Source organism: Neofelis nebulosa, chromosome 11 (assembly GCF_028018385.1).
Source record: "Neofelis nebulosa isolate mNeoNeb1 chromosome 11, mNeoNeb1.pri, whole genome shotgun sequence".
NCBI lineage: Eukaryota > Metazoa > Chordata > Mammalia > Carnivora > Felidae > Neofelis > Neofelis nebulosa.
In genome coordinates this window covers 71,824,274-71,850,161 of record NC_080792.1, presented here as the reverse complement: position 1 = coordinate 71,850,161, position 25,888 = coordinate 71,824,274, and the positions used below count along the sequence as shown (strand labels likewise).

Sequence of the window (25,888 nt, the reverse complement as noted above, 5' to 3'; positions counted from 1 at the left end):
CGCCGTAGCTCCATCCACCTGAATCTCCATGGCCTAAGGTATCACGCTTGTCATGCCCAAGTCAATCACTTGCCAATTACCATCAATTCCACCTCCTTGCATACCGCAGACATCTGTCCATGTCTATCTCCATGCTGCCACTTCCTCAGGTTAAGCCACCATCTCCTCCCACTTAGACCACTGCATTAGCCCCCTCTTCTACCTCCTTGCTTCTAGGCGCATCCTAAAATGGTTAGTACACTGCAACCAGAATAATCTTTACCACACGTGGCAGGCATAAGGAAGGGTAATGACAAAGGCTTTTGAGGCAAGAACGATGCTGTCCTCTGCAGGAACAAAAAGAAGTGAGGGTGACCCATGACAGAGAGAGGGAAAAACAGTAGGAGCTGGAGACGTATGCAGGGACCCTGCCGAAAACCCACAAAGCCCCTCAGGATCAAGTCCAAACTCTCTCACATGGTACACAAGGCCCTGCCTGACCTGTGCTGCTTTCTCCCCTTCCCCTCCCCCCCTTTCCCTCAGCTCAGGTCCTAGATGAAGGCCAAATTAAATGACAGTGTATGTGCAAGGTTCCCCACTGCACGTTGCTTTCTGGCCTCTGGACTTTTGTACATGCCCTTTCCTTTGCTTGGAATACTCTCTCCTGCTTAACATTGCAGCCTAAGCACTGCTTCCCCCAGGGAAGGCCCCCTCTACCCTACAAAGAAGATTATATGCTCCTGCTGTGTAGTCCTATAGCAGCCTAAGCTGCGCTTGATTCTAAACACTTGTTCATGTGTCTCTCTCCCCAATTAACCATGAACGACTTAAGGGTAGAGCTGTATCTTCCACACACCATTGTATTCCCAGGGCTCTGTATTCACGGAGCCGTGCTCTAAAACTGCACGCTGGGGGACGCCTGGGTGGCTCAGTCAGTTAAGCGTCTGACTTCAGCTCAGGTCATGATCTCAAGGTTTGTGAGTTCGAGCCCAGCGTCGGGCCCTGTGCTGACAGCTCAGACCTTGGAGCCTGCTTTGGATTCCGTGTCTCCTTCTCTCTCTGCCCCTCCCCGACTTGTGCTCTGTCTCTTGAAAATAAATAAATGTAAAAAAAAAATTTAAACTGCACACTGGATGCACAAGCATGTTCTGCACCAGCCACCCAGAACCATGGAGTGAGTGGGTAAAGGTATTTCTTAGGCAGCAGTGAAAGAAGAGAGTAGGGTGGAAGTGAAATGTAGAGCCCATCTGCATAACAACATCCACTTAAAGCTAGTGACCACTGGTTCTGACTCCTGCCTGCACACTGCCCTCTTGTTTTCTTTTTTTTTAGTTTTTTAATTTTAAGTAGGCTTCCCGCCCAGCACAGAGCCCAGTGCAGAGCCCAGTGCAGAACTTGAACCACAACCCTGAGATCAAGACTTGAGCTGAGATCAAGTGTCAGATGCTTGACTGACTGAGCCACCCAGGCACCCCACACACTGTCCTCTTTGGCTATCAGAAACACTGTTCAAGGGGCACATGGCTTAGTTGCTTAAGTGTCTGACTCTTGATTTCAGCTCAGGTCATGATCTCACAGTCATGAGATCGAGCCCCATGTCGGGCTCCGCACTGGGCACGGCGCCTGCGTAAGATTCTCTCTCTGACTCTCCCCTGCTCACTCTCACTCTCACTCTCTCTCTCTCAAAACAGAAAAGAAAAAAGAAAACACCATTCAAGATAACGGAGTTTCCATAAAGGTTAACTCGAAAACTTAAAGTTTTATCCTTTATCAGGAAAAGTTTTATCTGAAAAAAGTTTTATCTGGAAAGTTTTATCCTTTATCTGGAAAGAACCTTACTAAAATGCATTAGCTATTTCTTTTTAAAAACTTAGGGGGTCCCTGGGTGGCTCAGTCGGTTGAGCATCCAGCTCTTGATTTCGGCTGAGGTCATGATCTCACAGTCCTGACATTGAGCCCTGTGTTGGGCTCTTTGCTGGGCATGGAGTCTGCTTAAGAATCTCTCTCCCTCTCTCTTTGCCCCTTCCCTGTTTGCCCTTGCTCTCTCTCTGAAAGAAAAAAAAAAAAACTTGGGGTGCTGGGGTGGCTCAGTCAGTTAAGTGGTCGTGATCTCTCCATTTGTGAGTTCGAGCCCCGTGTCGGGCTCTGTGCTGACAGCTCAGACCCTGGAGCCTGCTTCAGATTCCGTGTCTCCCTCTCTCTCTGCCCTCCCCCACTCATACTCTCTCTTTCTCTCTCAAAAATAAACATTAAAATTAAAAAAAAAAAAAAACAACTTTGTTTAACCTACTTTAAATTTCTCTTGGTGGCTTGAGGTCATCAAATGTGCTTCACCAAATGGCCCCAGCCTGGTGTGCTTTTTTACATTCTTGTGTCTGACTTCAATAGCTAAGTCTGTCCCCTTGGTTACCAGCCTGGGCTACTGAACGCTCAAAACGTCGGAACTGGAAGGAGTCTCAGAGAGCATCTACTCTGTGCTACTGTCTCTGTGTACCCTCTTAATCTGCTGCTTCTTGGGCTTACAACAATACCATCGAGCTTATTAGATTTGTGTGAAAAATAAGAACAAGTGGTTTCCAAAAGAGGGAGGGACTCTAGGATCCTCACTTTCTGGCATCCATCCTGTAGTTCGGGAGTTGCTTTTTGTGTGCTCACGTCCCGGTCTGAGGCAATATTCTGAAGGACACTGTCACTACTGCCATCTGTTCGGGAGCAGTGAGCATTCTGCAGCAATCACAAATGGGAGCTCTGGAGTCGGACAGACCCCAGGGTGAATTCTGGCCCCAGTTTCATCCACGGTGGAATGAGAAGCAATATGGCCTCAAAGGGTTCTTCTGAGAATTAAAATGAGATAATGTAAATAAAGTAAGCACCACAAGGCCTGACAAGATGATGTGTGCGGAATAAACAGTGTTTATTACCATCACAGTTGACCCTTGAACAACAAGGGTTTGAACTGCACGTGTCTACTTTATGTGGATTTTGGACAGGACAGGACTAGAAGTGTTATTTGCTCTTCCTTATGATTTTCTTAATAACATTTTCTTTTCTCTAGCTGCTTCTATTGTAAGAATACAGCATATAAGAAATATAACATGCAAAGTATGTGTTAATTCACTGTTTATATTATCGGTAAGGCTTCTAGTCAACAGCAGGCTATGAGTAAAGTTTTTGAGAGTCAAAAGTTATGTGTGATGTTTGTCAGGGCCCTTAACCCCTGCATTGTTCAAGGGCCAGCTGTATATATAATAGGGCTTTCATCATTCACCACACAAACAGAAACAACTTGCTCAGTAATAGAAAACGAAAATAGCATTCATTGAGTTAAAAGGCAAAATCAAAGGCAGCCACCTCAAAAAAATGGGTTTAATTCCAGATATTAAAACATCGATCTCTTACATCTGGTGAGCACACAGTAGACTTCCACATAAGCATCTCACATGGAAATCAAAGCCCTTTGAGGAAGGCAGCATGCATGAGGTTATTCTATGTGACAAAGAAGAAACCACCGTCCAGCAAGGTTAAGGGCCTTCCATGGGGGCCCAGAAGATGGAACTGGAGATCACAAGTAAGCTCGAGGGTGGCAGATTCTCACTTTGTGGTTTTGTTCCCTTTTCTCATAGGGCCAGTCTGGCGAACTGAATGGAAGTAAGATTAAAGACTGACTTCTCAAACACACTAGTCCCTCAACACTCTGTGTGCCACGAGGCCAGCCTCTGAGACAGTGGCCAGCCTCTGAGGGGTGCCACTGCCCTCTGACTCGCGCTGGAAAGTGTGGCTCCAAGTCTCGCCGGAGAAGACACGTCATGTAGTCTTCAAAAGCATTACTGGCCAACTGAGTGCATTTCCAGACCGTGTCCCACCCTTAGCTCTTCCCAGAAGCAGGGAGGAAAAGTCAATTTGAAAAAGGATATTTGTTCTCAAATTCCTTTTTTACTTTCAAGACCACTTTAAAGTCCTGTGGCTTGGTCATGCATTTTTCGTCTTACCAAAGCGACTTCATCACTTTCAATTTAAAAAAAAAATCATCTTAAAATACAAACAGACCCCTTGTTTATCATAGTCAGTGCTTTAAAACACATGACAGTTAATTAGCAACATTCTCTTCAGATGTTCAGAGGTCTTGACGAAGATAAAAGTTTTAGAGGTGGCTGAGGGGAGATGGTTCTCTATTCAGATTAATCCAGGAACCATTGTTCTTTTACTATCACAAGGAACCATTGGGAAACAGCCAGGCAGGCTGACTAACCACCCATTACATTTGGATATAATTGTGGCCTCATTGTGAAGGTGCTACGTATACCTCCATAGGGGCCTCCATGGCTGACAACCCTTTTCTAAGGGCCACCTATTGCCCATGGCACCTTCTCAGAGGAGCTGCTCCTATCCCTCCTCTGCTGCTGGTTGGGAACAGGCCAAAAGACTCCATCCTCTGACTGACTCCCATAGGTCCCATCAGATTCTTTCTCCCAGAAAAGCTGGAATTGGGATTTCAGTTCGTGAATTGTGAGCACTAGACTTGTAGGGTTCTGTAAGTGGGAATTAAGACAACCAGCCATCTTTGGGCCACCTGAGTCGAGGAGTGAGCTGATTCTTCTGGTCCACAAAGAGGAAGAAGAATGGATACCATCCTGAGAGAGAGAGGCAGAGGTGGGAGACCATGGGGCTCCAGAGAGAGATGGCAAGAATGGGTACTTTCCTCCCAGGTTCTTGGGGCACATGAATGGGGGTTCTGCACTATATTCCCAACGTCCTTCCAATAAATCCTTTTTGCTCAAGTTAGCTTGAGTGAGTTCTATTCCTGGCAATCAATTCCTGACAAAGATAGAAAGCATGTCCATTATGGCAAAAGCTCAGTGTGAATACATATCTTCAGATGGCAATTTATATAAGAAGTCCTGACTGCAACTGTGTTTTCTATCCCAGTGCTCTAACCAGATCTGGGATATTTGTTTAAGAAACCAGAAGCAGAGGTGCCTGGGTGGCTCAGTCGGTTAAGCGTCCGACTCCGGCTCAGGTCATGATCTCATGGTCCGTGAGTTCGAGCCCCGCGTCGGGCTCTGTGCTGACAGCTCAGAGCCTGGAGCCTGTTTCAGATTCTGTGTCTCCCTGTCTCTCTGCCCCTCCCCTGTTCATGCTCTGTCTCTCTCTGTCTCAAAAATAAATACACGTTAAAAAAAAAAAAAGAAAAAAAAAAAGAAACCAGAAGCAAAGTTCTTATCTGGCATTTTAGAAAACTTCCTTGGCTCCTTTCTTATAAGTGAAATCTGCTTCTTCAGAAATGAAGAAATGAAATGTGGTGACTCTGCTTATTTTAAGTCATTTCACCTTATGTTGAGACCATCTTCCGCCCCTGGGACCTCACATTGGTGTCTCAGTAGTTGATTTCTTCCCTTCATGGGAACAAGAACTAAGTTCACATGAGATGATGCCATTGGTGTCCTATTTGAAGACCAATCATTCCAAATACATCCTTCTGAGAGTTGATGGGTTAGGTGTAGACTCATCCACTCCCTCAACCATGAACCATGACCACAAGTGCACTGCTCCCCATCCTGTCCATCTACAACTGCCGTTCCAGATCTGGCAGCTGCCATCTTGGTCCAAGTCCTATGCCAGTATGGCTCCACTGTACTTATTTAACTTTATTTCTAAACATTAGCTGTCCTTTGTAGTCATACTGATTCTGGAAGTGGCACTACTCATGTCTCTGAGTCTCCTATCAGGTCACCCGGACTGTGACCTGATGTAAATGTAAGTAAACACAGACTTTTCTTCCCCTATGAAATTTTACCTTTAGGGGAAGGTAGTAAGAGTTCCTAAGGATCCTGACCCCCACATGGCCCTGATGAATCACAGTGGTAGTTCTCTTTTGGTGAGAGTTCCTTCTCTGAAACTGAATTTCTGGTGATTTAATGTGGTAGACAGTCTTCAAAAGAGGATCTAATGATCTTGCCTCTCCCCATACATGAGGGTTGCTCCCTACTTTAAGAGTTGGCATCAATTTCCTTTGCTTTTGAATCCGGGCTGGCCTTGTGACTTGCTTTGATCAACAGAATGTGGTGGACTTCTGAGTTCATGCGCTAAGAAGACTGGCAGTTTCTACTTTGTCTCTCTTGAAAACCAGCCACCATGTGAGAGGCCTGAGTACGCTGTTGGAAAAAGTGGTCATCCAGGTAGAAGCCTGTAGTCATCTTGGATGTTCTAGCCCCAGCAGAGCCCCCGGGAGAATGCAGCCACCAGACTAAGCCCAGATGAGAGTGGCAAAAGAACCACCCTGCTGAAATTTGGTCAACCCACACGAGCAGGAGAAATGATAAGCTGTTGTTATCTTAGGTCACAAGGGTTTGGCACCCCAAACTGTACTGTTGCACAGTAACAGACAGCTGAAACACCTTACTCGACAAAAGGTCAGTCCAAGTTCAGGAGGAATGATACAGCTGTGTCTCTGGGAAGAAGAGCTCAGTTTGTTGACTTGAACTTTTGTTTCTCAGGGACACCACAAATATCCCAGGCAAGGAACCACAGAGGCATCTTTTACTCTTCCTGCTGTTCCATCCCTTATATATTCTACTTGTCATCAACTTCTGTCTTCTTCTTAAATGTATCTTAGATTTAACCCTTCCTGTCTTATCTCACTATTGCCGTCACAGCTCAGACCCTGATGCCCTGGATTTAGAAATCCACACCCATCCTCTCCTCCCCAGACTTCCTTCCTCGGATCCATCCTGTAAATGGACACTGGGCTCATCTTCTTAAACTAGGGCTTTCAGTGTTTCAGTCCCCAACTAACCAACTCTGGCTTTTGAGGTTTCGAGGCCTCACCTGGTCCCTCCCTGTCCACTCCTCTACTTCGGCAGCAGGTTCCCCAGTCCACACGTACAACAATCCTGGGTCCTTCCTCCAAGTCCCTGACAGGCTGTTCCATGACCTGGTGTGCCCTGACTCGTCTAGCCCCATCTGCCTTTCTCTGTAATGATGCCTCCAATCTCCCCCACCCTACTGAGAGCCCTCTCATCTGCAAAAATTCACTGTGCTCCACCTCCTAATTCAATCTTATTTATGTAACTGGTGGGCTGGCCTCCAATTTCTTCCCATGTTTATAACTCAGATTCCTAATTATATCATAAAATTGACAGTAGGGACTCTTTCTTATGTTTATGTATATTCCTTACAGGCCAGTGCAAGTGTAAAGGTTTTCAGTAAAATGACCCTTTTGATCTGAATGATTTTCCCTTTTTAAGTTATTAGTATGACTTACCCAACTGTGCTTTAGAACATTTTGGAAATACAGTATATATCTGTCATTGAGGAAAATGTCCATTTAGTTCAGAAAGTTTCCTCATGGAAAATTAAATAATATCTACTGCCAAAAACAAAGAACAATCGAGTAACCACCAGATCTGAAACCATAAAACTGTACTGTGAGAACAAATGCAGGGCCTCTTGTGTTCCCTGACTGCAATGCCACATCAGGCCCCAGGGGAGTGGCTGCCCCAGCAGCTGAGGCATGCTACCGAGCCCCATGGCTAGTCAGATAAAAAAGGAATGGACAGAAATAACACACAGGTTAGGAATAACCTATTTAGGAATTGCATGACGGGGAATATGCCAACAGCAGTCCATTCCCTGCGGAAAGCCCAGGCTACCATAATACCTGCTAGGACTTCCATGCCCACCAGGTGCTGGGCCCTGGACTTGGGGTTTTGTGCACTTTACCTACCGAATCTTCAAAAGAACCCAAGAAGGGACAAAGGAGGAGACCAAGGCTCAGAGGAGAGTCATTTTGCCAAAAGCCATTGAATGATTAAGATTCAAATCTAAGCCAGTATGACTCTGACGTCCACATTCTTTCCATTAACTTGTGTTGTCTTTCTTACTGGAAGAGACATGATGTCACATCATCAAGAATATTTAATGAGCATGTGCTATGGTCTCCACTGTGCTAGGTGTTGCAGAAGATTGTTTAAATATACGGCTTGAGGGGGAAAGATGCCATCAGCACCCTCTGTAATTAACATCCCATCCATGTCAAAAGAGAGCACCTGCTACACAAATGCAGCTTCAACTTAAGTCAGACCTTTCCATCTTTCGTCTCTCCTTCACAGAAGTTCCAGAGCTACCCCTGCTCCTATCTTTGAACAGCTTAGCCTAGCTGGGAAAACAAAACTTCTCCCATAAAGCAAAAATGAATCGTATAAAGCAGGAGTCTGACATATGCTAATGTAATGTGAATCTAAAAGGACTCAGTGAAACAAAGCCGTTAAGTAATTGTAATGGCCGGAGAGAAGAAGTGAAAAAAAAAATGGTCTGCATAATTTATATTATTAATAGTCATTTCAATATGGCTTTGGCTATCAGCTAAAATGTGGGGTTTCGTTTTAGCTGGGAAGTGTTAATGATGCACACAGATGTGTCTTTTCGGAGGTGAACTTCAGCCCATGCAATGAGGGCACAGTGCTGGGAGAGACCCCCAGGCCTGGACAAGGCGCCTGGTGCAGTGCTTCACGCAAAGGGCCCAACTCTGGGGACCCCCTTCCCAGCTGAGAACAGCTGGGCTGGGAACACCCGCAGAGACGGCCCAACATCCTACAGAGTGGTTCTGCTGTGCACAAATGCTTCCTGGATACCATCACAGCCTGCGGTCCTCCTGGGGCTTGGGATTTCCCAAACTCAAAGAAGACAAGAGACTGACTTAGAGTTAACAGCTTGAACTGCAGACCCTCTGTCGCCACTGAGTTAATCCTTCGGTTTCCACAATGTCAAAAAGGCAATCTTAATAATTCGGCATACTATCAGAATTTCAAACTCTAATTCCCAAACAATCCGCCAAGAAAATTCTCAAGAATGACCTCAACAGTAGCCTGGATCCATCCCAGGGCCCCCATTTTCAAGGAAATAAAGGAAATGGGGCTGTTCTCAAGTACTGGAAGGAAAGGGCACTGGGCTTGCCATTAGGAGCCCTAGATTCAAATCCGATTCGGCTCAGGGTGTAATCCTCATCAGATCACTTCACTACTCCAGCCTCATTGTCTCATCTAAACAATGGTGGGTGGGGAGTGGACATAGCACCTGCTTCACAGCATTTCTGGCAAAGGTTAAGTGAGGCAATGTGAATATACGTGTTTCATACATAGCAGGTACTCAATAACAGCTGAAATAAAAGCTAAAACATGCTAAATATCAGTGCTGACATTAAAATGCAAAAACTGCTAACAGAGACAAAACATTTTCTGTAATTGAGAGACTGCCTTGACAACCACTGCCAAAGTGCCCTTGGCTTTTTTACGCAAGCTCTGAACATAGCTTTAAAAACTCTTTTTAGGGGTCACAGTTGGAAGCATTTTTGTAGGGAACAACAAATCTGTTTTAACAAGGTCAAGGTGGCATTTAATTAAAAGGCACTTGAGCCAGTGAAGTCAGCAAAGGCCCCATTTTGCAGAGGTGCTGTGGCTGACACCCTCTGGGGGCTGGCTCCTTTGTATGAAGGATGCAATCTCTGGAGAACTTCTCACAGATTAACAGGGAGAAACTTCGTCCCAAATCCCTAACGCGGAAGCTTGAGAAGCTATGGCAAAACATCTCTTTCTGACACTCCATACTCTTCAACCTCATCACCATCTTCCTGGGTCAAGTCCAAGCTCTGTACCCAGACCACAAGACTGTCCATTATCTGGCCCCACCTAATTCTTCTCAGACCTCATCTCTTGCCCTTCCTTCTATAAAATTTCTATCTTGGGATGCCTGGGTTGCTTAGTCAGTTAAGCATCTGACTCTTGATTCGGCTGAGGTCATGATCTCGCAGTTCGTGAGTTTCAGCCCCCACATGGGGCTCTGTGCTGGTGGTGCTAAGCCTGCTTGGGATTCTCTCTCTCTCCCTTTCTCTCTGCTCCTCCTCTGCTCTCTCTCTCTCTCTTTCTCTCTCTCTCAAAGTAAATAAATAAACTTAAAAAATAAATAAAATTTCTATCTCAGCAACACTGACATTGCCTAGGAATTCACCAATGTGTGCATGCGTGCAAACTGTTCCCCCAATACCCTCCCTACTCCACCAACCCTAACATCTAGTACCTGGCTACTTCAAGTGTAGTCCTACAGCTCTGCATCCCAGGGACTGGTTAGAACTGCAGAGTCTCTAGCCTGTCCCAGACCTACTGACTCAGAATCTGCACTTTAATAAGAACCCTGTGATTGTACTACTACTACATTTTCATAAGGAAACTAACAGTTGGAGAAGCCATGTGCCAAGATCCCACCTCTTCCAGACGCTCTTTTTGATAAAGAGTAGCCCCTGCCTCCCACCATGCCAGGGAAGATTTACCTCCTACACTGTTCCCAACCTTCTGCTCATCTCATTTATTACACAGTATGTTGCATATGCTTATCTGTTCATGTGTCTATCCTTGGTCCTAGACTTGGGACTCCCCAAAGGCTGCAGACCATGCTATCCTTGTGTTCCCTGTGCCGTGCGAGGTACTGCATATGGTCAGAACCTAAAAAATGTCATTTGTCACAGCTAGTGATTTTTTAAAATGTTTATTTATTTTTGAGAGGGGTGGAGGGACAGAAAGAGAGGGAGACACAGAATCCAAAGCAGGCTCCAGGCTCAGAGCTATCAGCACAGAGCCTGATGCAGGGCTGGAACTCACGAGCTGTGAGATCATGACCCACGCCAAAGTTGGACACTTAACCGACTGAGCCACCCAGATGCCCCAATAAGTTTGTTTGTTTGTTTGTTTTTTAAGATTTTATTTTAAGTAATCTCTACATCCAATGTGGGGCTCAAGAATCACACGCTCTACCAACTGAGCCTGCCAGTGCCCCTTAATAAGTTTAATAACTAAAACTTTTTTTTTTTTTTTTGAGACAGAGAGAGACAGAGCATGAACGGGGGAGGGGCAGAGAGAGAGGGAGACACAGAATCGGAAGCAGGCTCCAAGCCATCAGCCCAGAGCCCGACGCGGGGCTCGAACCCACGGACCGCGAGATCGTGACCTGAGCCGAAGTCTGACGCCCAACAGACTGAGCCACGCAGGCGCCCCAATAACTAAAACTTTAATCACTAACTTTAGTAACTAACTCAGATACCTGTGAGCTATGTGCAAAAGTATTACAATTTAGGTTAATTGGGTTAATTATGTTACACATTTGAACCCAGATACTTTGAATGTTGTATTTATATATTTACTTTTAAATACTTTAAAAAATATTCTAAAATTGGGACACCTAGGTGGCTCAGTTGGTTAAACATCCTACTCTTGATTTTGGCTCAGGTCATGATCTCATGGTCATGAGATAGAGTCCCGCATCGAGCTCCACGTTCAACATGGAATCTGCTTGAGATTCTTTCTCTCCTTCTCTCTCTGCCCCTCCCCTGCTCTCTCTCTCTCTCTCTCTCTCAAAACAAATAAACATTTAAAAAATATTATAAAATTTTAAGATATGATAATAGGATTTATGAAACTTTCAAACATACACAAAAGCAGGAAAGACTAACAAGCCCATTGTCATCCAGCATCAACAAATATTCACTTTTTTAAAAATCATTCTAGTTTCATCTATTCCCCTCATCTGACCTATTTATTCTTTGGGAGGCTAGATCATTAAAAAAAATTTTTTTTAATGTTTATTTATTTTTAACAGAGAGAGAGAGAGAGAGAGAGAGAGAGAGAGAGACAGCATGAGTGGGGGAGGGGCAGAGAGAGAGGGAGACATAAAATCCGAAGCAGGCTCCAGGCTCTGAGCTGTCAGCACAGAGCCAGATGCGGGGCTCAAACTCACAGACCGCGAGATCATGACCCAAGCCGAAGTCGGACGCTCAACAAACTGAGCCACCTAGGCACCCCTAAATCATTTTAAAATAAATTCCAGACACATTATCATTTCAACCACAAATATTAAAAAAAATTTTTTTAATGTTTATTTAGTTTTGAAGGAGAGAGACAGAACATGAGCAGGGGAGGGTCAGAGAGAGAGGGAGACACAGAATCTGAAGCAGGCTCCAGGCTCTGAGCTGTCAGCACAGAACCCGACATGGGACTCGAACTCACAAACTGTGAGATCACGACGTGAGCCAAAGTCAGATGCTTAACCGACTGAGCCACCCAGGTGCCCCTCAACCACAAATATTTTAGTATGTATCCATAATTTAAAATGACTTCAAAGATTATTTATATATATATCTCCACCATGCCAGTATTGTACCCAATAAAATTAACAGTGATTCCTTAATATAATCTAATAGTCTGTGTTCAAACTTCCCTATTTTAGAGATGAATATTTATAGTTGAGTTTGTAAATGTCAGGTGAGTGCTTTATACCAAACAAATAATAGCTCTCAGAGATGAGAATGTAAATTTATCATGTCTGTTGTTTCTCAAAGCCCAAATCAGCTTTGTGAAGGAAATTTGCCTTTAAATGCCATTTGTAGATTTCCTTCCACCTCAGAACTAGATAACTTTTACAAAACTATACCAAACTTTTATAAAGAACCTAAAGGTAAGATAGAACAAATCAGAAGCCATGCTGAGGTCCATTCAAGTGTGTCCCTCGGAAGCAATGAAATCAGTGGGAATGAGAATGGTGAGGAGGATGGTTTAACAAAAGAGAGATATGCAAAGAACAGGTATTAAGCCAAATGGTTTCCCCCTCAACAGCCAAACCAACAGCACTCAGAGTTGTAGAGGATGGGATCTAGAGGGATGGTAACCTCGATGATGGTGAAATTTGCCGATCTATATTTGTTCTGTCTGCAATAGGAACTTGGGGTTTCTGAGAAACATACCAGCAGATGTGCTTTGAAGAGTAAATCCAGTTACCTCAGAGTTGTTCACCTTTTAAGGGGTAAGTTCTGATCCAGTCTCCTTAGGTCAAAAACACAGTTCACGCTTCTCTTTGCCCCCGGTTTGAATCATATTTCGTCTCTGCCTCCCTGCTTTCTTAGCTCTGTCCGTAACACGCTGACAGGCAGAATTCCGGTCTCCACACAATGGCCCGCCATTCAACCACATTCTGCTTTGTCCCTAAACATCCACTCCCCCAGCTCCTGCTGGGTCTGTTATATTCAGATATGAACTTTCCAGGAATCTGATCATGTCACAGGCCTTTTCCTGTATGACAAGTTCGACGCTAATCGTGAATAGTGGGCTTCACACAGAGGGTTAGTGTTATTCATGAAAATTATGACTCCACATCCAGAAATAGGGCAAAACTGGCCTAAAATAGGCAGGCTGGATCTCCGTTGAGTCCGGTAGGCAATTACCAAGGTTTCTTGCTTCAAACAGCCCAGAAGTCTTTCTCAGCAATGTTAATCAGACACATTCGAAGCATAATGTTCTGCCAGGTCCAAGGTCTGAGGCTTAGCTAGATGGGGGAGCCCTGGTGCCCACAGGGCGAATGGAAGGGTTTTCCAAAGAACCAAAGCCAGACACTGTTCCCTCCCCCGCCACCTCCCAAACCAGGTACTCCTCAGCTCTCATTCCCAACTTTTGTATGTCTCCCTGCCCAGACCATTTCAAGGCCAACTTTAGAAGCTTTGACAGGGCTACCAAAGGACCATAAGGAAAGGAAATTATACTTGATTTTCCTTTTTTGGAACAGTGAGGCATATCCAGCAAATATTAGGAATTAGAGGGGTACTAGACGGGTTGTTTCATTTTCCGGTGATTCTCTCTTCTGAAACTTAGTTTCAGTGACCGCATGAGTCAGTTCCCGTTGGCCCAAACTATATTTTATAAATGTGAGTTGAGGATTATCTTTCCAAATAAAAGCGGCCAGATTGAAATCCCCTCTTCGCCATTCCTGAGAGAATGACATAGGCTGGTACTAAAAGACTATCTTTGTGTAGAACAAATGGACCGAGGAAAATCTGCTTTCCTCTCCCCCTGCCCCTTTCTTCTTTACATAACTAGAGCCAAATGAGATGTTTTTCATTTTAAAAATTTGATTAAACAGACTGAGCAAAAGCCCATTCTGCTGGTCTTTACTGTTTTCTCGATTTTGGGACTGAATCAAGGCATACTCGGGTTGGAAGGATAGGGAGGCCAGGGCCTCACTGCCAGGCAGTGGTGCCATTCGAAAGTTTAACTTTTAGAAGTTGAGAGCTGGGGCCTGCAGCGCTGGTTCAGGGGATGCCCCTGCCCTGTGAGGCAACAGAATTCAGACTGGTGTGGTGGGTGTGAGTGAGAGGTCCCAGGTCCCACGTGAACCTCCATGTCACTGTACACACATAGCCTCCTGACCTGACGAGCGAGGAAGGTGGCAGGGCCAGGAGTGAGGGTAAATAATATGGAAAAGACAACCGGGTAGAATGATTATGAATATTCCCTCAGCTCTAGGAACTGAGAAAACCTGCCTCGTTGGCTTATTTAAAAAGTTGTCAAGAACACTACATTAGGAAGCTCCTTAAAGCACCATTGTAGGGGCGCTTGGGTGGCTCAGTCGGTTAAGCCTCCGACTTCGGCTCAGGTCATGATCTCGTGGTCCGTGAGTTCGAGCCCCGCGCCGGGCTCTGTGCTGATGGCTCGCAGCCTGGAGCCTGCTTCTGATTCTGTGTCTCCCTCTCTCTCTGTCCCTCCCCCGTTCATGCTCTGTCTCTCTCTGTCTCAAAAATAAATAAACGTTTAAAAAATATACATATAAAAAAAATGCCATTGTAGTTTTGGCTTCTGTACTTTAAACCTTCCTGCAATATTTTCCACCTTGTTTTCAAGTATCTTCCTAAGATTCTCTGCCACATCACATATTCCCCAAGGGTCAGCATATCTTTCTGCCTTTGCACCTCGCATATAATAAACACTGAATATAGAAACATGAAGTAGCTAGAAAACAGGCCGTGGAGTAAAATGCTGAAGAAACTGGGTTCTCAGTAGTAGAGAGCAATGAGGTATGGGTTATTATAAATAACAACAGAACATCTTTATGCTAACATGAGGAAAGGGACTACCATGTTGGCTTTGGAGAGTATCAATTAAATACTTACTGAATACCAGTCTTCAGGGGAGATAGTGCGTGAAATGCAAATAGCTAATGTCATAACTTAGTTTTACTGTCTATCAAGGGATTCTTCATTCATTCTAGACAATTCATTCCCAAAAGTATAAGGTAGTTTTTTCCTCTTTGGCTTGCTATTGAGTTCATGCCAACTCTATTCATGAACGAATCAGCATGAGGAAATTAAGTAGAAGTAGAAATTCTGGGTGGGCTTATCCATCAAGGGAATGGGGTCCTGAGGGAAGCAGGCATTCAATTTCTGAAAAGCCTCAATAAGAGATGTGAAAATCCTCAGCCCAGGACGGCATCTCCTTTGATCTGCTTCATGAAATCCACCTGCCTGAATGACCTGTCCTCTGGCAGTGACCTTCCACTCTGAACCCTTGCTGCTCAGTGTCCCGAAACCCTCGGCTGGTGTGTCAGGGGCTTACTCTGGCAAGCAGGAATCTCACAGTACTTCCAGTAGACGCCGTCCTCGTGCTCTGCCACGTAGCACCAAGGGCTCACATCTCCATCTGGGTTTCTGTCGGGGAAAGAACATGTAAGTAACATTTCTGTCGTGTTAAGTCAACTGGCTCATTGCTTTTTCAGTATTACCAAAAAGGAACGCGTCAGCCTCTGTGTTCTTTCTTTTTTTTTTTTTTAATTTTTTTTTTCAACGTTTTTTATTTATTTTTGGGACAGAGAGAGACAGAGCATGAACAGGGGAGGGGCAGAGAGAGAGGGAGACACAAAATCAGAAACAGGCTCCAGCCTCCGAGCCATCAGCTCAGAGCCTGACGCGGGTCTCGAACTCACGGACCGCGAGATCGTGACCTGGCTGAAGTCGGACGCTTAACCGACTGCACCACCCAGGCGCCCCAGCCTCTGTGTTATTTCTAATCATTGGTATGCATCTCAGTGCTGCCTCTTATGAAGAAGAGAAAAATGGGGGGGCACCTGGCTGGCTCGGTTGGTAGAGCTGGGGGCTCTTGATCTCAGGGTCATGAGTCTGAGTCCCACATTGGACGTAGAGATTACTTAAAAAAAGAAGAAGAAAAAGAAGAGGAAGAGAAAAACGGTAACACTACAAGAACAAGCTTATGCACTCTGACATATACTTTAGAGTTTGGGGGCAGGGGGTGGTGTGGGTAATGAGCAAAGGTGATTCATATTTACACAAATTCACGACAGTGTAACCAGGACAACTGACCACAGAACAAATCATGCCAAGCAGCACTGGCACCTTAAGTGTGAACACAGTGACTCCCATGGCTGAGAGCACAGGTGTGCTCAATACTGTGGATAAGAATGTGAATAGACCCAAATGGTCAGGATGGCAATTTGGTAATTAGAGGCAAAGGCCCTAAAAATATGCAAAGCCCCTTTGCCAGGCAATTTCTCCTTTAGTACTTTATTTTAAGGAAATCTTCACTTACAAAGATGTTCACCACAGCATTTTGACAATACAAAAAAAGTCAGAAACAACTATTAAGGATTGGTTACATAAATAGGTTATATCCATATAAGGGAATGCTGAGTGTCTATTAAAAATGCAGTGTAGGGGCGCCTGGGTGGCTCAGTCGGTTGAGCGTCCGACTTCAACTCGGGTCATGATCTCGCGGTCCGTGAGTTCGAGCCCCGCGTTGGGCTCTGGGTTGATGGCTCGGAGCCTGGAGCCTGCTTGGATTCTGTGTCTCCCTCTCTCTCTGCCCCTCCCCCATTCATGCTCTGTCTCAAAAATAAATGAATGTTAAAAAAAAATTTTTTTTTTTTTAAAAATGCAGTGTAGAGACACATCTATTGATATAAAGACATATCCACATCTTGTTAGGTTTTTTAAAAGGGTAGTTCTAAAACACGATTGGGAACACAACCCCGTTATTTGAGAAGATGGCTTCAAGAAAGGATACCCATCAAACCCTGGAAAGTATCTCTGGAGAATGAGACTAGCAGTAATTTTAATCCCTTTTCTTTTCTGATTCTCTTTATTTCCCTATTTCTTCTACGATGAACACTGTGTGATTTTTTAAACAGTAAAATAAAATTCACATAATACAGACTCCACTGACAAGCTTTCACCAGGATCAGTCTAGTCGACACACGTTTGATAGAAACAGGTCCTTTTCCTACCTCAAGATACTAACTTCTCAGAAAATTCTGAACAAAGCTAAGCCATCAGGCAGAACATGCAATCCTGTGATTCTGGTACCAACTTCTGATACAGCAGTGATATTTTTAAAAGGTTTATTTCACATTTCTAAATGCCCTCGAAGGTCTTTTCAAGTCAAGGATGCCCTGACAATATGGGCTACACTGCTGAAACAGACCCCAAAATGACAGGGTTACCAGGCACGCAGAAAAGCCCTGCCTTCTCCCCACTGCTTTCTGAGCTCCCTTTCTTGCAACTCAGAACACTGGAAACCTGACACTCCAGTTAGGCCGGAAATGGGCATAGAGACCCTGCAGCCAGGAGCTTAGGAGCCACCCCAATCAGGCCTGAGAGGGATAAGCCTATTGTGTGGTCCAGAAGATAAGCCGCCCTGAAGCACAAAGGGTCCTTTTATTTTCTGTGCCCAAGGGCAGGTGCCAGCGCCAACTCTGCTCTTCCCGGTCCCTCTGCTTCCCCTCTAATCCAGAGCCGTCGAGCCTGGAGAAGTGCATTCCCATCACTCGCCATCTCGCAGACATCTCAACTGCGACGGGTCTGGCACCGGAGCACAAGACAAACATGGTGTCGGATATCAGCCGAGAAATCAAAGCAGGAGAACTTGTACAAAGCCCTTCTTTAAACAGTATTTCACTGTCATCTTCCTCCCTCTATTCAGTGTCCAGCTTTGATGTACTATTTGGTAGAGACCTTTGAAAACAACTGTTTATTATCAATGTCAAAAACCATTCTGAAAAGCATCAGAATAGCTTAATAAAGAATAAGCAAATTCATCCTGGACTTCGCTGCAGTGCTAAAACAAAAGCCCTGGACCCTCCGATGTGATGATAATCAACATTTCAGAGCCTTCCTTTCTTCTGAAGTAAAAACTGGTAGTTCAGGTCTGGTACATTCCATCAAATCAAAGGAGAGGCTGCAGCTGGCCAGGGCCAGGAAGAGGGTGGTTCCCCCCTTACTCTCACAATGGATAACTACTGTGCACTTCTGGGAGCCTATGTAGGGCCAGGTGCTAATCTATGACAAAAGACTCTTTTTTTTTTTTTCATATAAATCAAACCTTTTTGGAAATTTAAAATTTACCTCAAAGTCAGACTTAAACCCAGGACCTCTTCTGAGAAGACATATTGACAGAAAGCAACAGAATAACAGCATAAACCAGTAGCCCAAGAGACACTTCAGAACGAGAGTATAAGTAACAATGGAAAAACAACAACAAGGGGCGCCTGGGTGGCTCAGTCGGTTGAGTGGCCGACTTCGGCTCAGGTCATGATTTCAGGGTCCGTGAGTTTGAGCCCCGCGTCAGGCTCTGAGCTGACAGCTGAGAGCCTGGAGCCTGTTTCAGATTCTGTGTCTCCTTCTCTCTGACCCTCCCCCGTTCATGCTCTGTCTCTCTCTGTTTCAAAAATAAATAAATGTTAAAAAAAAAAAAATTAAAAATAAATAAATAAATAAATAAAAACAACAACAAAACCCGACACTGGTTTCCCTTCCTAAATACTCTTCCCAACCCAACCCAACTATTTCTATGAATAGCAAAAGCAAGGGAAGGAAATAAACCAGAAATGGAGTGGGGTTATTTTTTTTAATTATGCAAAAATTCTAATGAATATGTATAACTTTGAAAATAAAATGTAAAAGAATGACTTGATGAGCGTATGTAACTTTAATGATAAAATGCAATAGATAGCAAAATGCGAAGTACCACAGATTGTTACCTCTGGGAGATGGGGCTTGCTGAGGATTTCAGGGGAAAGATGTAAAACAGGGGCTTTACTTAAACATGTATCTGTAGTTCTGAGAATTTTGTGTGTGGGGGGGAGCTTTTAATATTTTTATAATAACAACTAAGAAATAATGCGACAGCAACTGTAGGGAAATGGCCAGTTGGTACAAATTAGAGCAGAGGTGGGGCGCCTGGGTGGCGCAGTCGGTTAAGCGTCCGACTTCAGCCAGGTCACGATCTCGCGGTCCGTGAGTTCGAGCCCCACGTCAGGCTCTGGGCTGATGGCTCGGAGCCTGGAGCCTGTTTCCGATTCTGTGTCTCCCTCTCTCTCTGCCCCTCCCCCGTTCATGCTCTATCTCTCTCTGTCCCAAAAAAAAAAAAAAAAAAAAATTAGAGCAGAGGTGAAAGAAAGACCTGAAGGCACAGGCATGACCAGGATGACAGGCCTCAGACGTCAAGACATCCACAAGGGTCCTGGAGTGTTAGCAAAGGTACGTAGGGAGAGCAGAAGGTAAACAGTGTGGCCCATGCAATGTAGGTGTGAATATGTCGGCTGAGCTGGGTTGACAGTGCCATGGTTGAGATTCCAACGTATTGGTAGAAGCGGCGACACAGTGTGTGGCTCAAAGAGTCACTCAGTGATCATTTCCCCCTGTCCTGATGGCTCAACAGGCTGCCTTTGCACCTGTCCTAATAATAACTAAATTCTACACAGTGTTGAACCATGAGTCACATTATCAGGATCTTGAGTATAAATCGTTCAAATGTAGTTGTAACCAAAAGTGCTTAGAATCTTTCTTTGCTCCTGGGCTGCCTGGGTGGCTCAATAGGTTAAGCGTCCTACTTCAGCTCAGGTCATGATGTCACGGTTCGTGAGTTTGAGCCCCACATAGGGCTCTGTGCTTTCTTTACTCTTGTCCCTATAGACCAGTGATTTTTAACTTGTTTGGGATCACTGATAATTTTGAGAATCTGATCCAGATTCTGATCTAAGTCATGGATCATCTCTGCAGAAAACTGCAAGTACACATTTGAAGCACCTTGGATCTCAGGTGAAGAGACCCTGCCAGAGTCAGACAGAAGGTTAAGACCAAAGAAACACCCTAGTCTATGGAAAGGAAGGAAACAGCACAGATCTGATGGCTATAGCTGTTCCCAGAGCAAGGTTATCCTGGGCTGGCAGAGGGTAGATAATGTAGGACAGCTTCCTTTGCTCAGAAGCAGAAAGTTTGGGCCACACACGGTGTTCTGCCTGACCACCGCATTCACAGCAGCTTAAGAAGTTTGGCTATCTATGTATTGTCCACTGGTGGTAGGGCCAACTAAGAAATCCCTTCCCAAGAGACCTGTAAGTAATCAGATGGGAAAGCAGAGCTCTGAAAACCAGTATCAAAGCAACTGAGGTTGAAAAGAGTAGTAGAGGGGCGCCTGGGTGGCTCAGTCGGTTAAGCGGCCGACTTCGGCTCAGGTCATGATCTCGCGGTCCGTGAGTTCGAGCCCTGTGTCGGGCTCTGTGCTGACAGCTCAGAGCCTGGAGCCTGTTTCGGATTCTGTGTCTCCCTCTCTCTGACCCTCCCCCGTTCATGCTCTGTCTCTCTCTGACTCAAAAATAAATAAACGTTAAAAAAAAAAAATTAAAAAAAAAAAAAAAAGAAAAGAGTAGTAGACTGTGGTGTGCATGTGTGTGTGTGTGTGTGTGTGTGTGCGCATGCACGCATATGCACACGTGCACGTGTGCATATACACATGCAAGGTGTGGGAGGAAGATTTTTTTTTTTAGTATTTATTTATTTTGGGGAGAGTGGAAATGGGGGAAGGGCAGAGAGAGGAGGACAGAGGATCCTAAGGGGGCTCTGCGCTGCCAGGCTGACAGCAGCGAGCCTGATGTGGGGCTCAAACTCACGAACCTGTGACATCACGACCTGAACTGAAGTCAGATGCCCAACTGAATGAGCCACCCAGGTGCCCCAAAAAGAGGATTTTTAAAAGAGTAATAAGAAAGGCCTTCTGAATTAACCAAAAGGAGACAAAGAAACTTTCCATAGCTGTGAGCTAGGCTGGAAGGGACTGGAAAAGAAGGCCAAAGATTTTTTTTTTTAAAGCACTCTGTGGCCCCATCTTACCTGCAATAGTTATGCTCGCCTAGGCCCCCCTCCCCATTGGGGTATTTCAGAGTGTTGTATGGATGCTGGAAAGTCTCGTTCCAGAACAGGCATGGCTTCCCGCCTTGCAGTGCCGTCCAATTCTGCGTTCCCCTATAATCTGCACCATTGGCTGTGAAACATTCTAGGAGAAAGAAAAGACAGAGCAAACTAATTTTCTGGCAACATCCACAGTTTCCTCCCTCTCTGGTTGATGTTTTATTTGTTTTGTTTGGACCCAGCTGGAAATGGATAGTGTCTTGCTAGATCCTGGACACCATGAAGTTAACATCGCTAGGGCTGAGTAAATCTGAAATGCAGTCCCCTCCAAATGCTAGGCTAGTCTTGGCAATAGCTTGTCTACAGACACTTTACAGATACTTTTCCCCTAAAGTATACAGATCCCAACTAGGATATAAACACGGAGGTGAAATGTATTGAAGCCCATGAAGTGAACCAGGAAACCCCCAAATCTGGGAACCGTTGGCAACAGCCATCACAAGGAATTCTGGGTGCTCGGAGGGGGTCACTGGTCTCGCCAGTGTCTCTGTGTGGTAACTAGAACCAGGTCACCAGCTGTAACTGAGCTCTCCCCTACAGTCTGAAAGGCTGCACTGACACTTGGATTTAATAAGACCATCGGATACAGCAACGCTTTGGAATCCCAATCACACAAGTCTGGGAATGACTCACATTCCCTGGTAATGAAGAACAGTCCTCCCCATGCTGTTTGAGATAGAGATGCAACAGAACAGTCAACAGGAGGGAGCGAGCAGAGGCCAAGTTGGCATTTTTCTCTCACCTCTTTCTGAAATTCCTCCCTACAAGACACACTGAACATCGTCTCAGGTCCAGTTAATAAAATGACAAAATCCTTGCAGGTGCAACCATGTGCTTCTAAAATCTGCTTCTCAGACTTTGGGGGGATGGGAACTGAGGCTGATAGGATTTCCCCCCACATATTGCATGCATTAAATTCACAGAGATTCATGGGAAAGGCACAGTATAAAGAGCAATTTTTAAAAATTAATTTAGTTGAAACTGACAGATAGAAGTACTTCAAACACTTCTTGAAGATGTCTCACCAGGAACCTGACGATCTGGGGGAGTTACACTGACATTCTCAGCTGTCTTTCTTTCCTTCCCCTGGCAGGCACTGACCTATAACTTCCGGTATGAAGGGCTCTTAGTGCTGCCTCCTGGTGAAGTGCATGCGCCTACTTCAGTCTAAGCACGTGAACAACATGAGCACATCTACATTCTAGAAGATGCTTCTTTATTTTATTTTTAATGTTTATTTATTTTTTTTAGAGAGAGACAGACAGAGCACAAGTGGGGGAGGGGCAGAGAGAGAGGGCAACACGGAATCCGAAGCAGGCTCCAGGCTCTGAGCTGTCAGCACAGAGCCCAACATGGGACTTGAACTCACAGACTGCAAGATCATGACCTGAGCCAAAGTCAGACACTCAACTGACTGAGCCACTCAGGCACCCCTAGAAGATACTTCTTTTTATATTTAAAATCTATCCACAGACCATCTCTCTGCCTGTACCCCCTTCCTCCTACTATCTGGGCTCTGTGTCTTGTCTGGAATAGCATGGTTTTATGGACAGGCAAAATAACCTGGAATCCCAGGCCGTACAGAACGTCGTAACAATTTATCACGTTTGGCGTGACATTCATATATTACGGTAAGGGCGACTCATCAGGTAGGGGTGCCTATGAGTGTCCGACTTTGGCTGAGGTCATGATCCCATGGTTGGTGGATTCAAGCCCCGTGTCAGGCTTTGCACTGACAGCACAGAGCCTGCTTTGGATTCTCTCCCTCTCTCTCTGCCCCTCCTCTGCTTCTGCTCTCTCTCTCAAAAATAAATAAACATTAAAAACAAAACAAATGTTCAAAGGTAATTGAAGAAGGCAGTTCAGTGTGGCATAAAATACACTAAACCGAGAGCCTAAGCCCTGGCTTCTTGTCCTGGACCTGCTGTTGGCCAGCTGTGCGACCTTGGACGAATCACCGTCATCCACAGCACCACTAATGCTTACATAGTGTTTTACTGTGTGCCAAGCTCTGCTCTAAGTGCTTTACAAATATCAACTCCCCACCAACCATCTGGGGAGGTCCCTCAATATCCTACTTTACAAGATGGGGCAACTGGGGCACTCAACCACCCCCTACAAAGCCTCTACTGGAGCCCCCTCAGGCCATCCTTGTTTTCTCTATCCTCCCCCTCACCCCACTTCCCATTCATCACCAAATCCTGTTGACTTTCTTAAATATACACCCTGAAAGTGCCCTCTCCTCTCCATCTGGGGTGCCACCCCTTAGGCCCTTCACCATCAGAGGACAGCACAGCCTCGTTCAGGACTCACAGCTTCCGCTTCTGTATTCCTGCAATCCATTCTCCGCACAGGTGCTCAAAGTGCCCAGGAAAATGTGAGCACTGGAAACAAAACCCAAACCCTTCATCCTTGCCTGCAAAGCCTCAGTGATGTGGCCCCAGGCCTTCCCTCTCACTGTACTCCAAGCTCTTCTAGTCACTTGCTGTGCTCCTGCCATATTGGTCTGCTTTTAATTCTGTAAATGTACCATGCTATTTCCTGCCCAAAATGTTCTTCCCTTAACACCTCCCACTGCAGACTAAATGTTACCTCAGAAAACCTGTCCCCCCCATCTCCACTCCTTGTTTTCTGCTCTTTGTCTATTTGCTTCATAGCATTTATTATCACTAGGAATATGTATAATCTGCTAGACAGGGAAAGAGGGACTGTGTGTGTGTGTGTGTGTGTGTGTGTGTGTGTGTGTACATCAAACCCTATCCCAACCCCAGGGTTAGAATGGGACCTGGGAATTTGTATTTCTAAAAAGCTGCCTAGGTGCTTCTGCTAAGTAATTTGGCTTGGGAACCACTAGACTGGATGATTCCAAGAGCATCAAGCCAATCTTTTGTCAATTGCTAGAATTTTAATTGCAATGTGCTAATACATCTTTTACTCCTACCACAAGTGGTTGAGGAGTGGCCCAGGAGCCAGAAAGGCAGGCCAACCATTGGAAGGCCTTAGCAATAGACAGCAACCTGCAGGATGGTGGGGTCAGCGTTCCCAGAGGCTCAGATGACTTGATTTGTAACACAAAAGAATGTGGCACCTCTCCACATCTGTCAGTCCACATGAATGGGGATGAGGTGGCATCTGAGAGAAGGAATGGCAAAGTGCAGGTTTGTTTGCTTCAGTCTGTTTCTCCTAGACCTAATCTTATTCTCAGTTACATTAGGGAAACGGAGGCAGTGTACCACATTTTATGATTCCCCCCACCACACACACACACACACACACACACACACACACACACACACAGATTTGCCCAGTGCATATCAATTGTGGGAAAAAAAACCAAGAAGAACAAACTTGAGCATTCTGGATTAAGGTGATATCACATCTTGATTTCATCAGAACATCAGAGTGGGTAAGGAAGGAGGACCCCTCCTCCCTTAATTTCTACTGCTTGAAACTGATATAAGCTTTGGCTAGATAAGCAAGAAATGGCTTAAGCCAATAAAAAAATAAAATATCACATGATATTTATGCATATCACAGCTGTATATTTATGCACTCAGTGAAAGGGAATGAACAATGGTGAGAGATCTCATGTCTAGGATATCATTAATCAATCCATTCAACAAATACTTATTTAGTACTTACTATGTGTCTGGCACTGTTCACAGCACTGGGTCTACACTGGGGAACACTGTGCAGTCACAGAGCCTGTGCACACCCGTGCACGCACAGGGGAGCCATGTTCATGAAAAACTAGTCAAATTCACATCAGGTAGTGAGGAGGGCTATAAGGAAAAATGGAGTAAGGGGATGGAGACCGAATGGTGGGGGTTCTCTCTTAGAGAGGTTGGGCCAGAAAAGGCCTGGAGTGGAGGAGGCATTGGTCAAAAGGAGGAAACAGAACCATGTAAACAATGTGGGAAGATCATTACTGATGGTGGGCACAGCAAAGAGAAGACCCCTGCAGGCCCCTGACATGCTGGGCAGGTATGGGAACTCAAGGCAGCTCCTTTAACCTGGATTAGGGTGAGTGGGTGGGAAGTGAAGAGGAGGAAAGCAGGCAGGTAAGGCCAGGACACACAGGGTCTCGAGCCTTATATGAATCAGATTTTGGCCTTTGTTCTAAGTGTGGGGGGAAGCCAGCAGAGGGTTCTGAGTAGAGAAATGACATGATCTGATTTACCTTTTAATGCAACTGTCTAGCTGCTGGGTGGGGGAAGAACTTTGGAGAGGTAGGAACTCAGCCAGGAAACATTAGTCAGGTGGTTACAGCAGAAAGACAGGCTGGCAGCCGAAAGGTGGTAAGAAGTGGCCAGATTCTCGATGTACTTTGAAGGCAAAGCCAAAGGTATTTGCTGGGGTTTGAATACAGGGTCTGAGAGAAAGAGGAGTGGGGTATAACTCCAAGGATGGGGGCCTGAATGGAGAAGTCATTTCCTACAATGGGGAGGACCCAAGAAGGGCAGAGTACCTTGGGTGGCACCCAGGGTTTGGCTGTGGATCAGTTGAGTCTGGGTGGAGATATACAGTAAGCAGATGGCTCAGTGAGCCTGGAGCTGAGGAAAGAGGCCGAGCGAGGATGGGGCTAGAAATGTGGCAGTAACAGCATGGATGCGTGGAGGGAACAGGATTACTGTGTGTGGAGACAGAAGATATTTGGGCTGAGCCCTGGGGTCCTGCAACATTTCAGGCTTGGAAAGAGGAGGGCCTGGCGCTGATGAGTGAGAAAGTGCAGCCTGAGAGGTGGAGAAAAGCTAAGAAAGTGTGTGGGTCTCAGAAGTCAAGGAAGAAGGTGATTTGAGAGGGAAGGAATAACAAACTGAACAGAGGAAACCTCATTTCCTCATC

General features: G+C 45.3%; 1 protein-coding gene across 2 annotated transcripts in view; it reads right to left on the bottom strand.

Moving 5' to 3' along the window:
• KREMEN1 (kringle containing transmembrane protein 1) overlaps positions 1-25,888 on the bottom strand; it is a 74,376-nt gene that overhangs the window by 31,049 nt on the left and 17,439 nt on the right. For both annotated transcript variants that reach the window (XM_058693182.1, XM_058693183.1), the window contains exons 2-3: positions 20,966-21,128; positions 15,402-15,493 (exon numbers count right to left, since the gene is read on the bottom strand). In XM_058693182.1, coding sequence (XP_058549165.1) covers positions 15,402-15,493; positions 20,966-21,128 — 255 coding nt within the window. The remainder of the gene's footprint in view (positions 1-15,401; positions 15,494-20,965; positions 21,129-25,888) is intronic.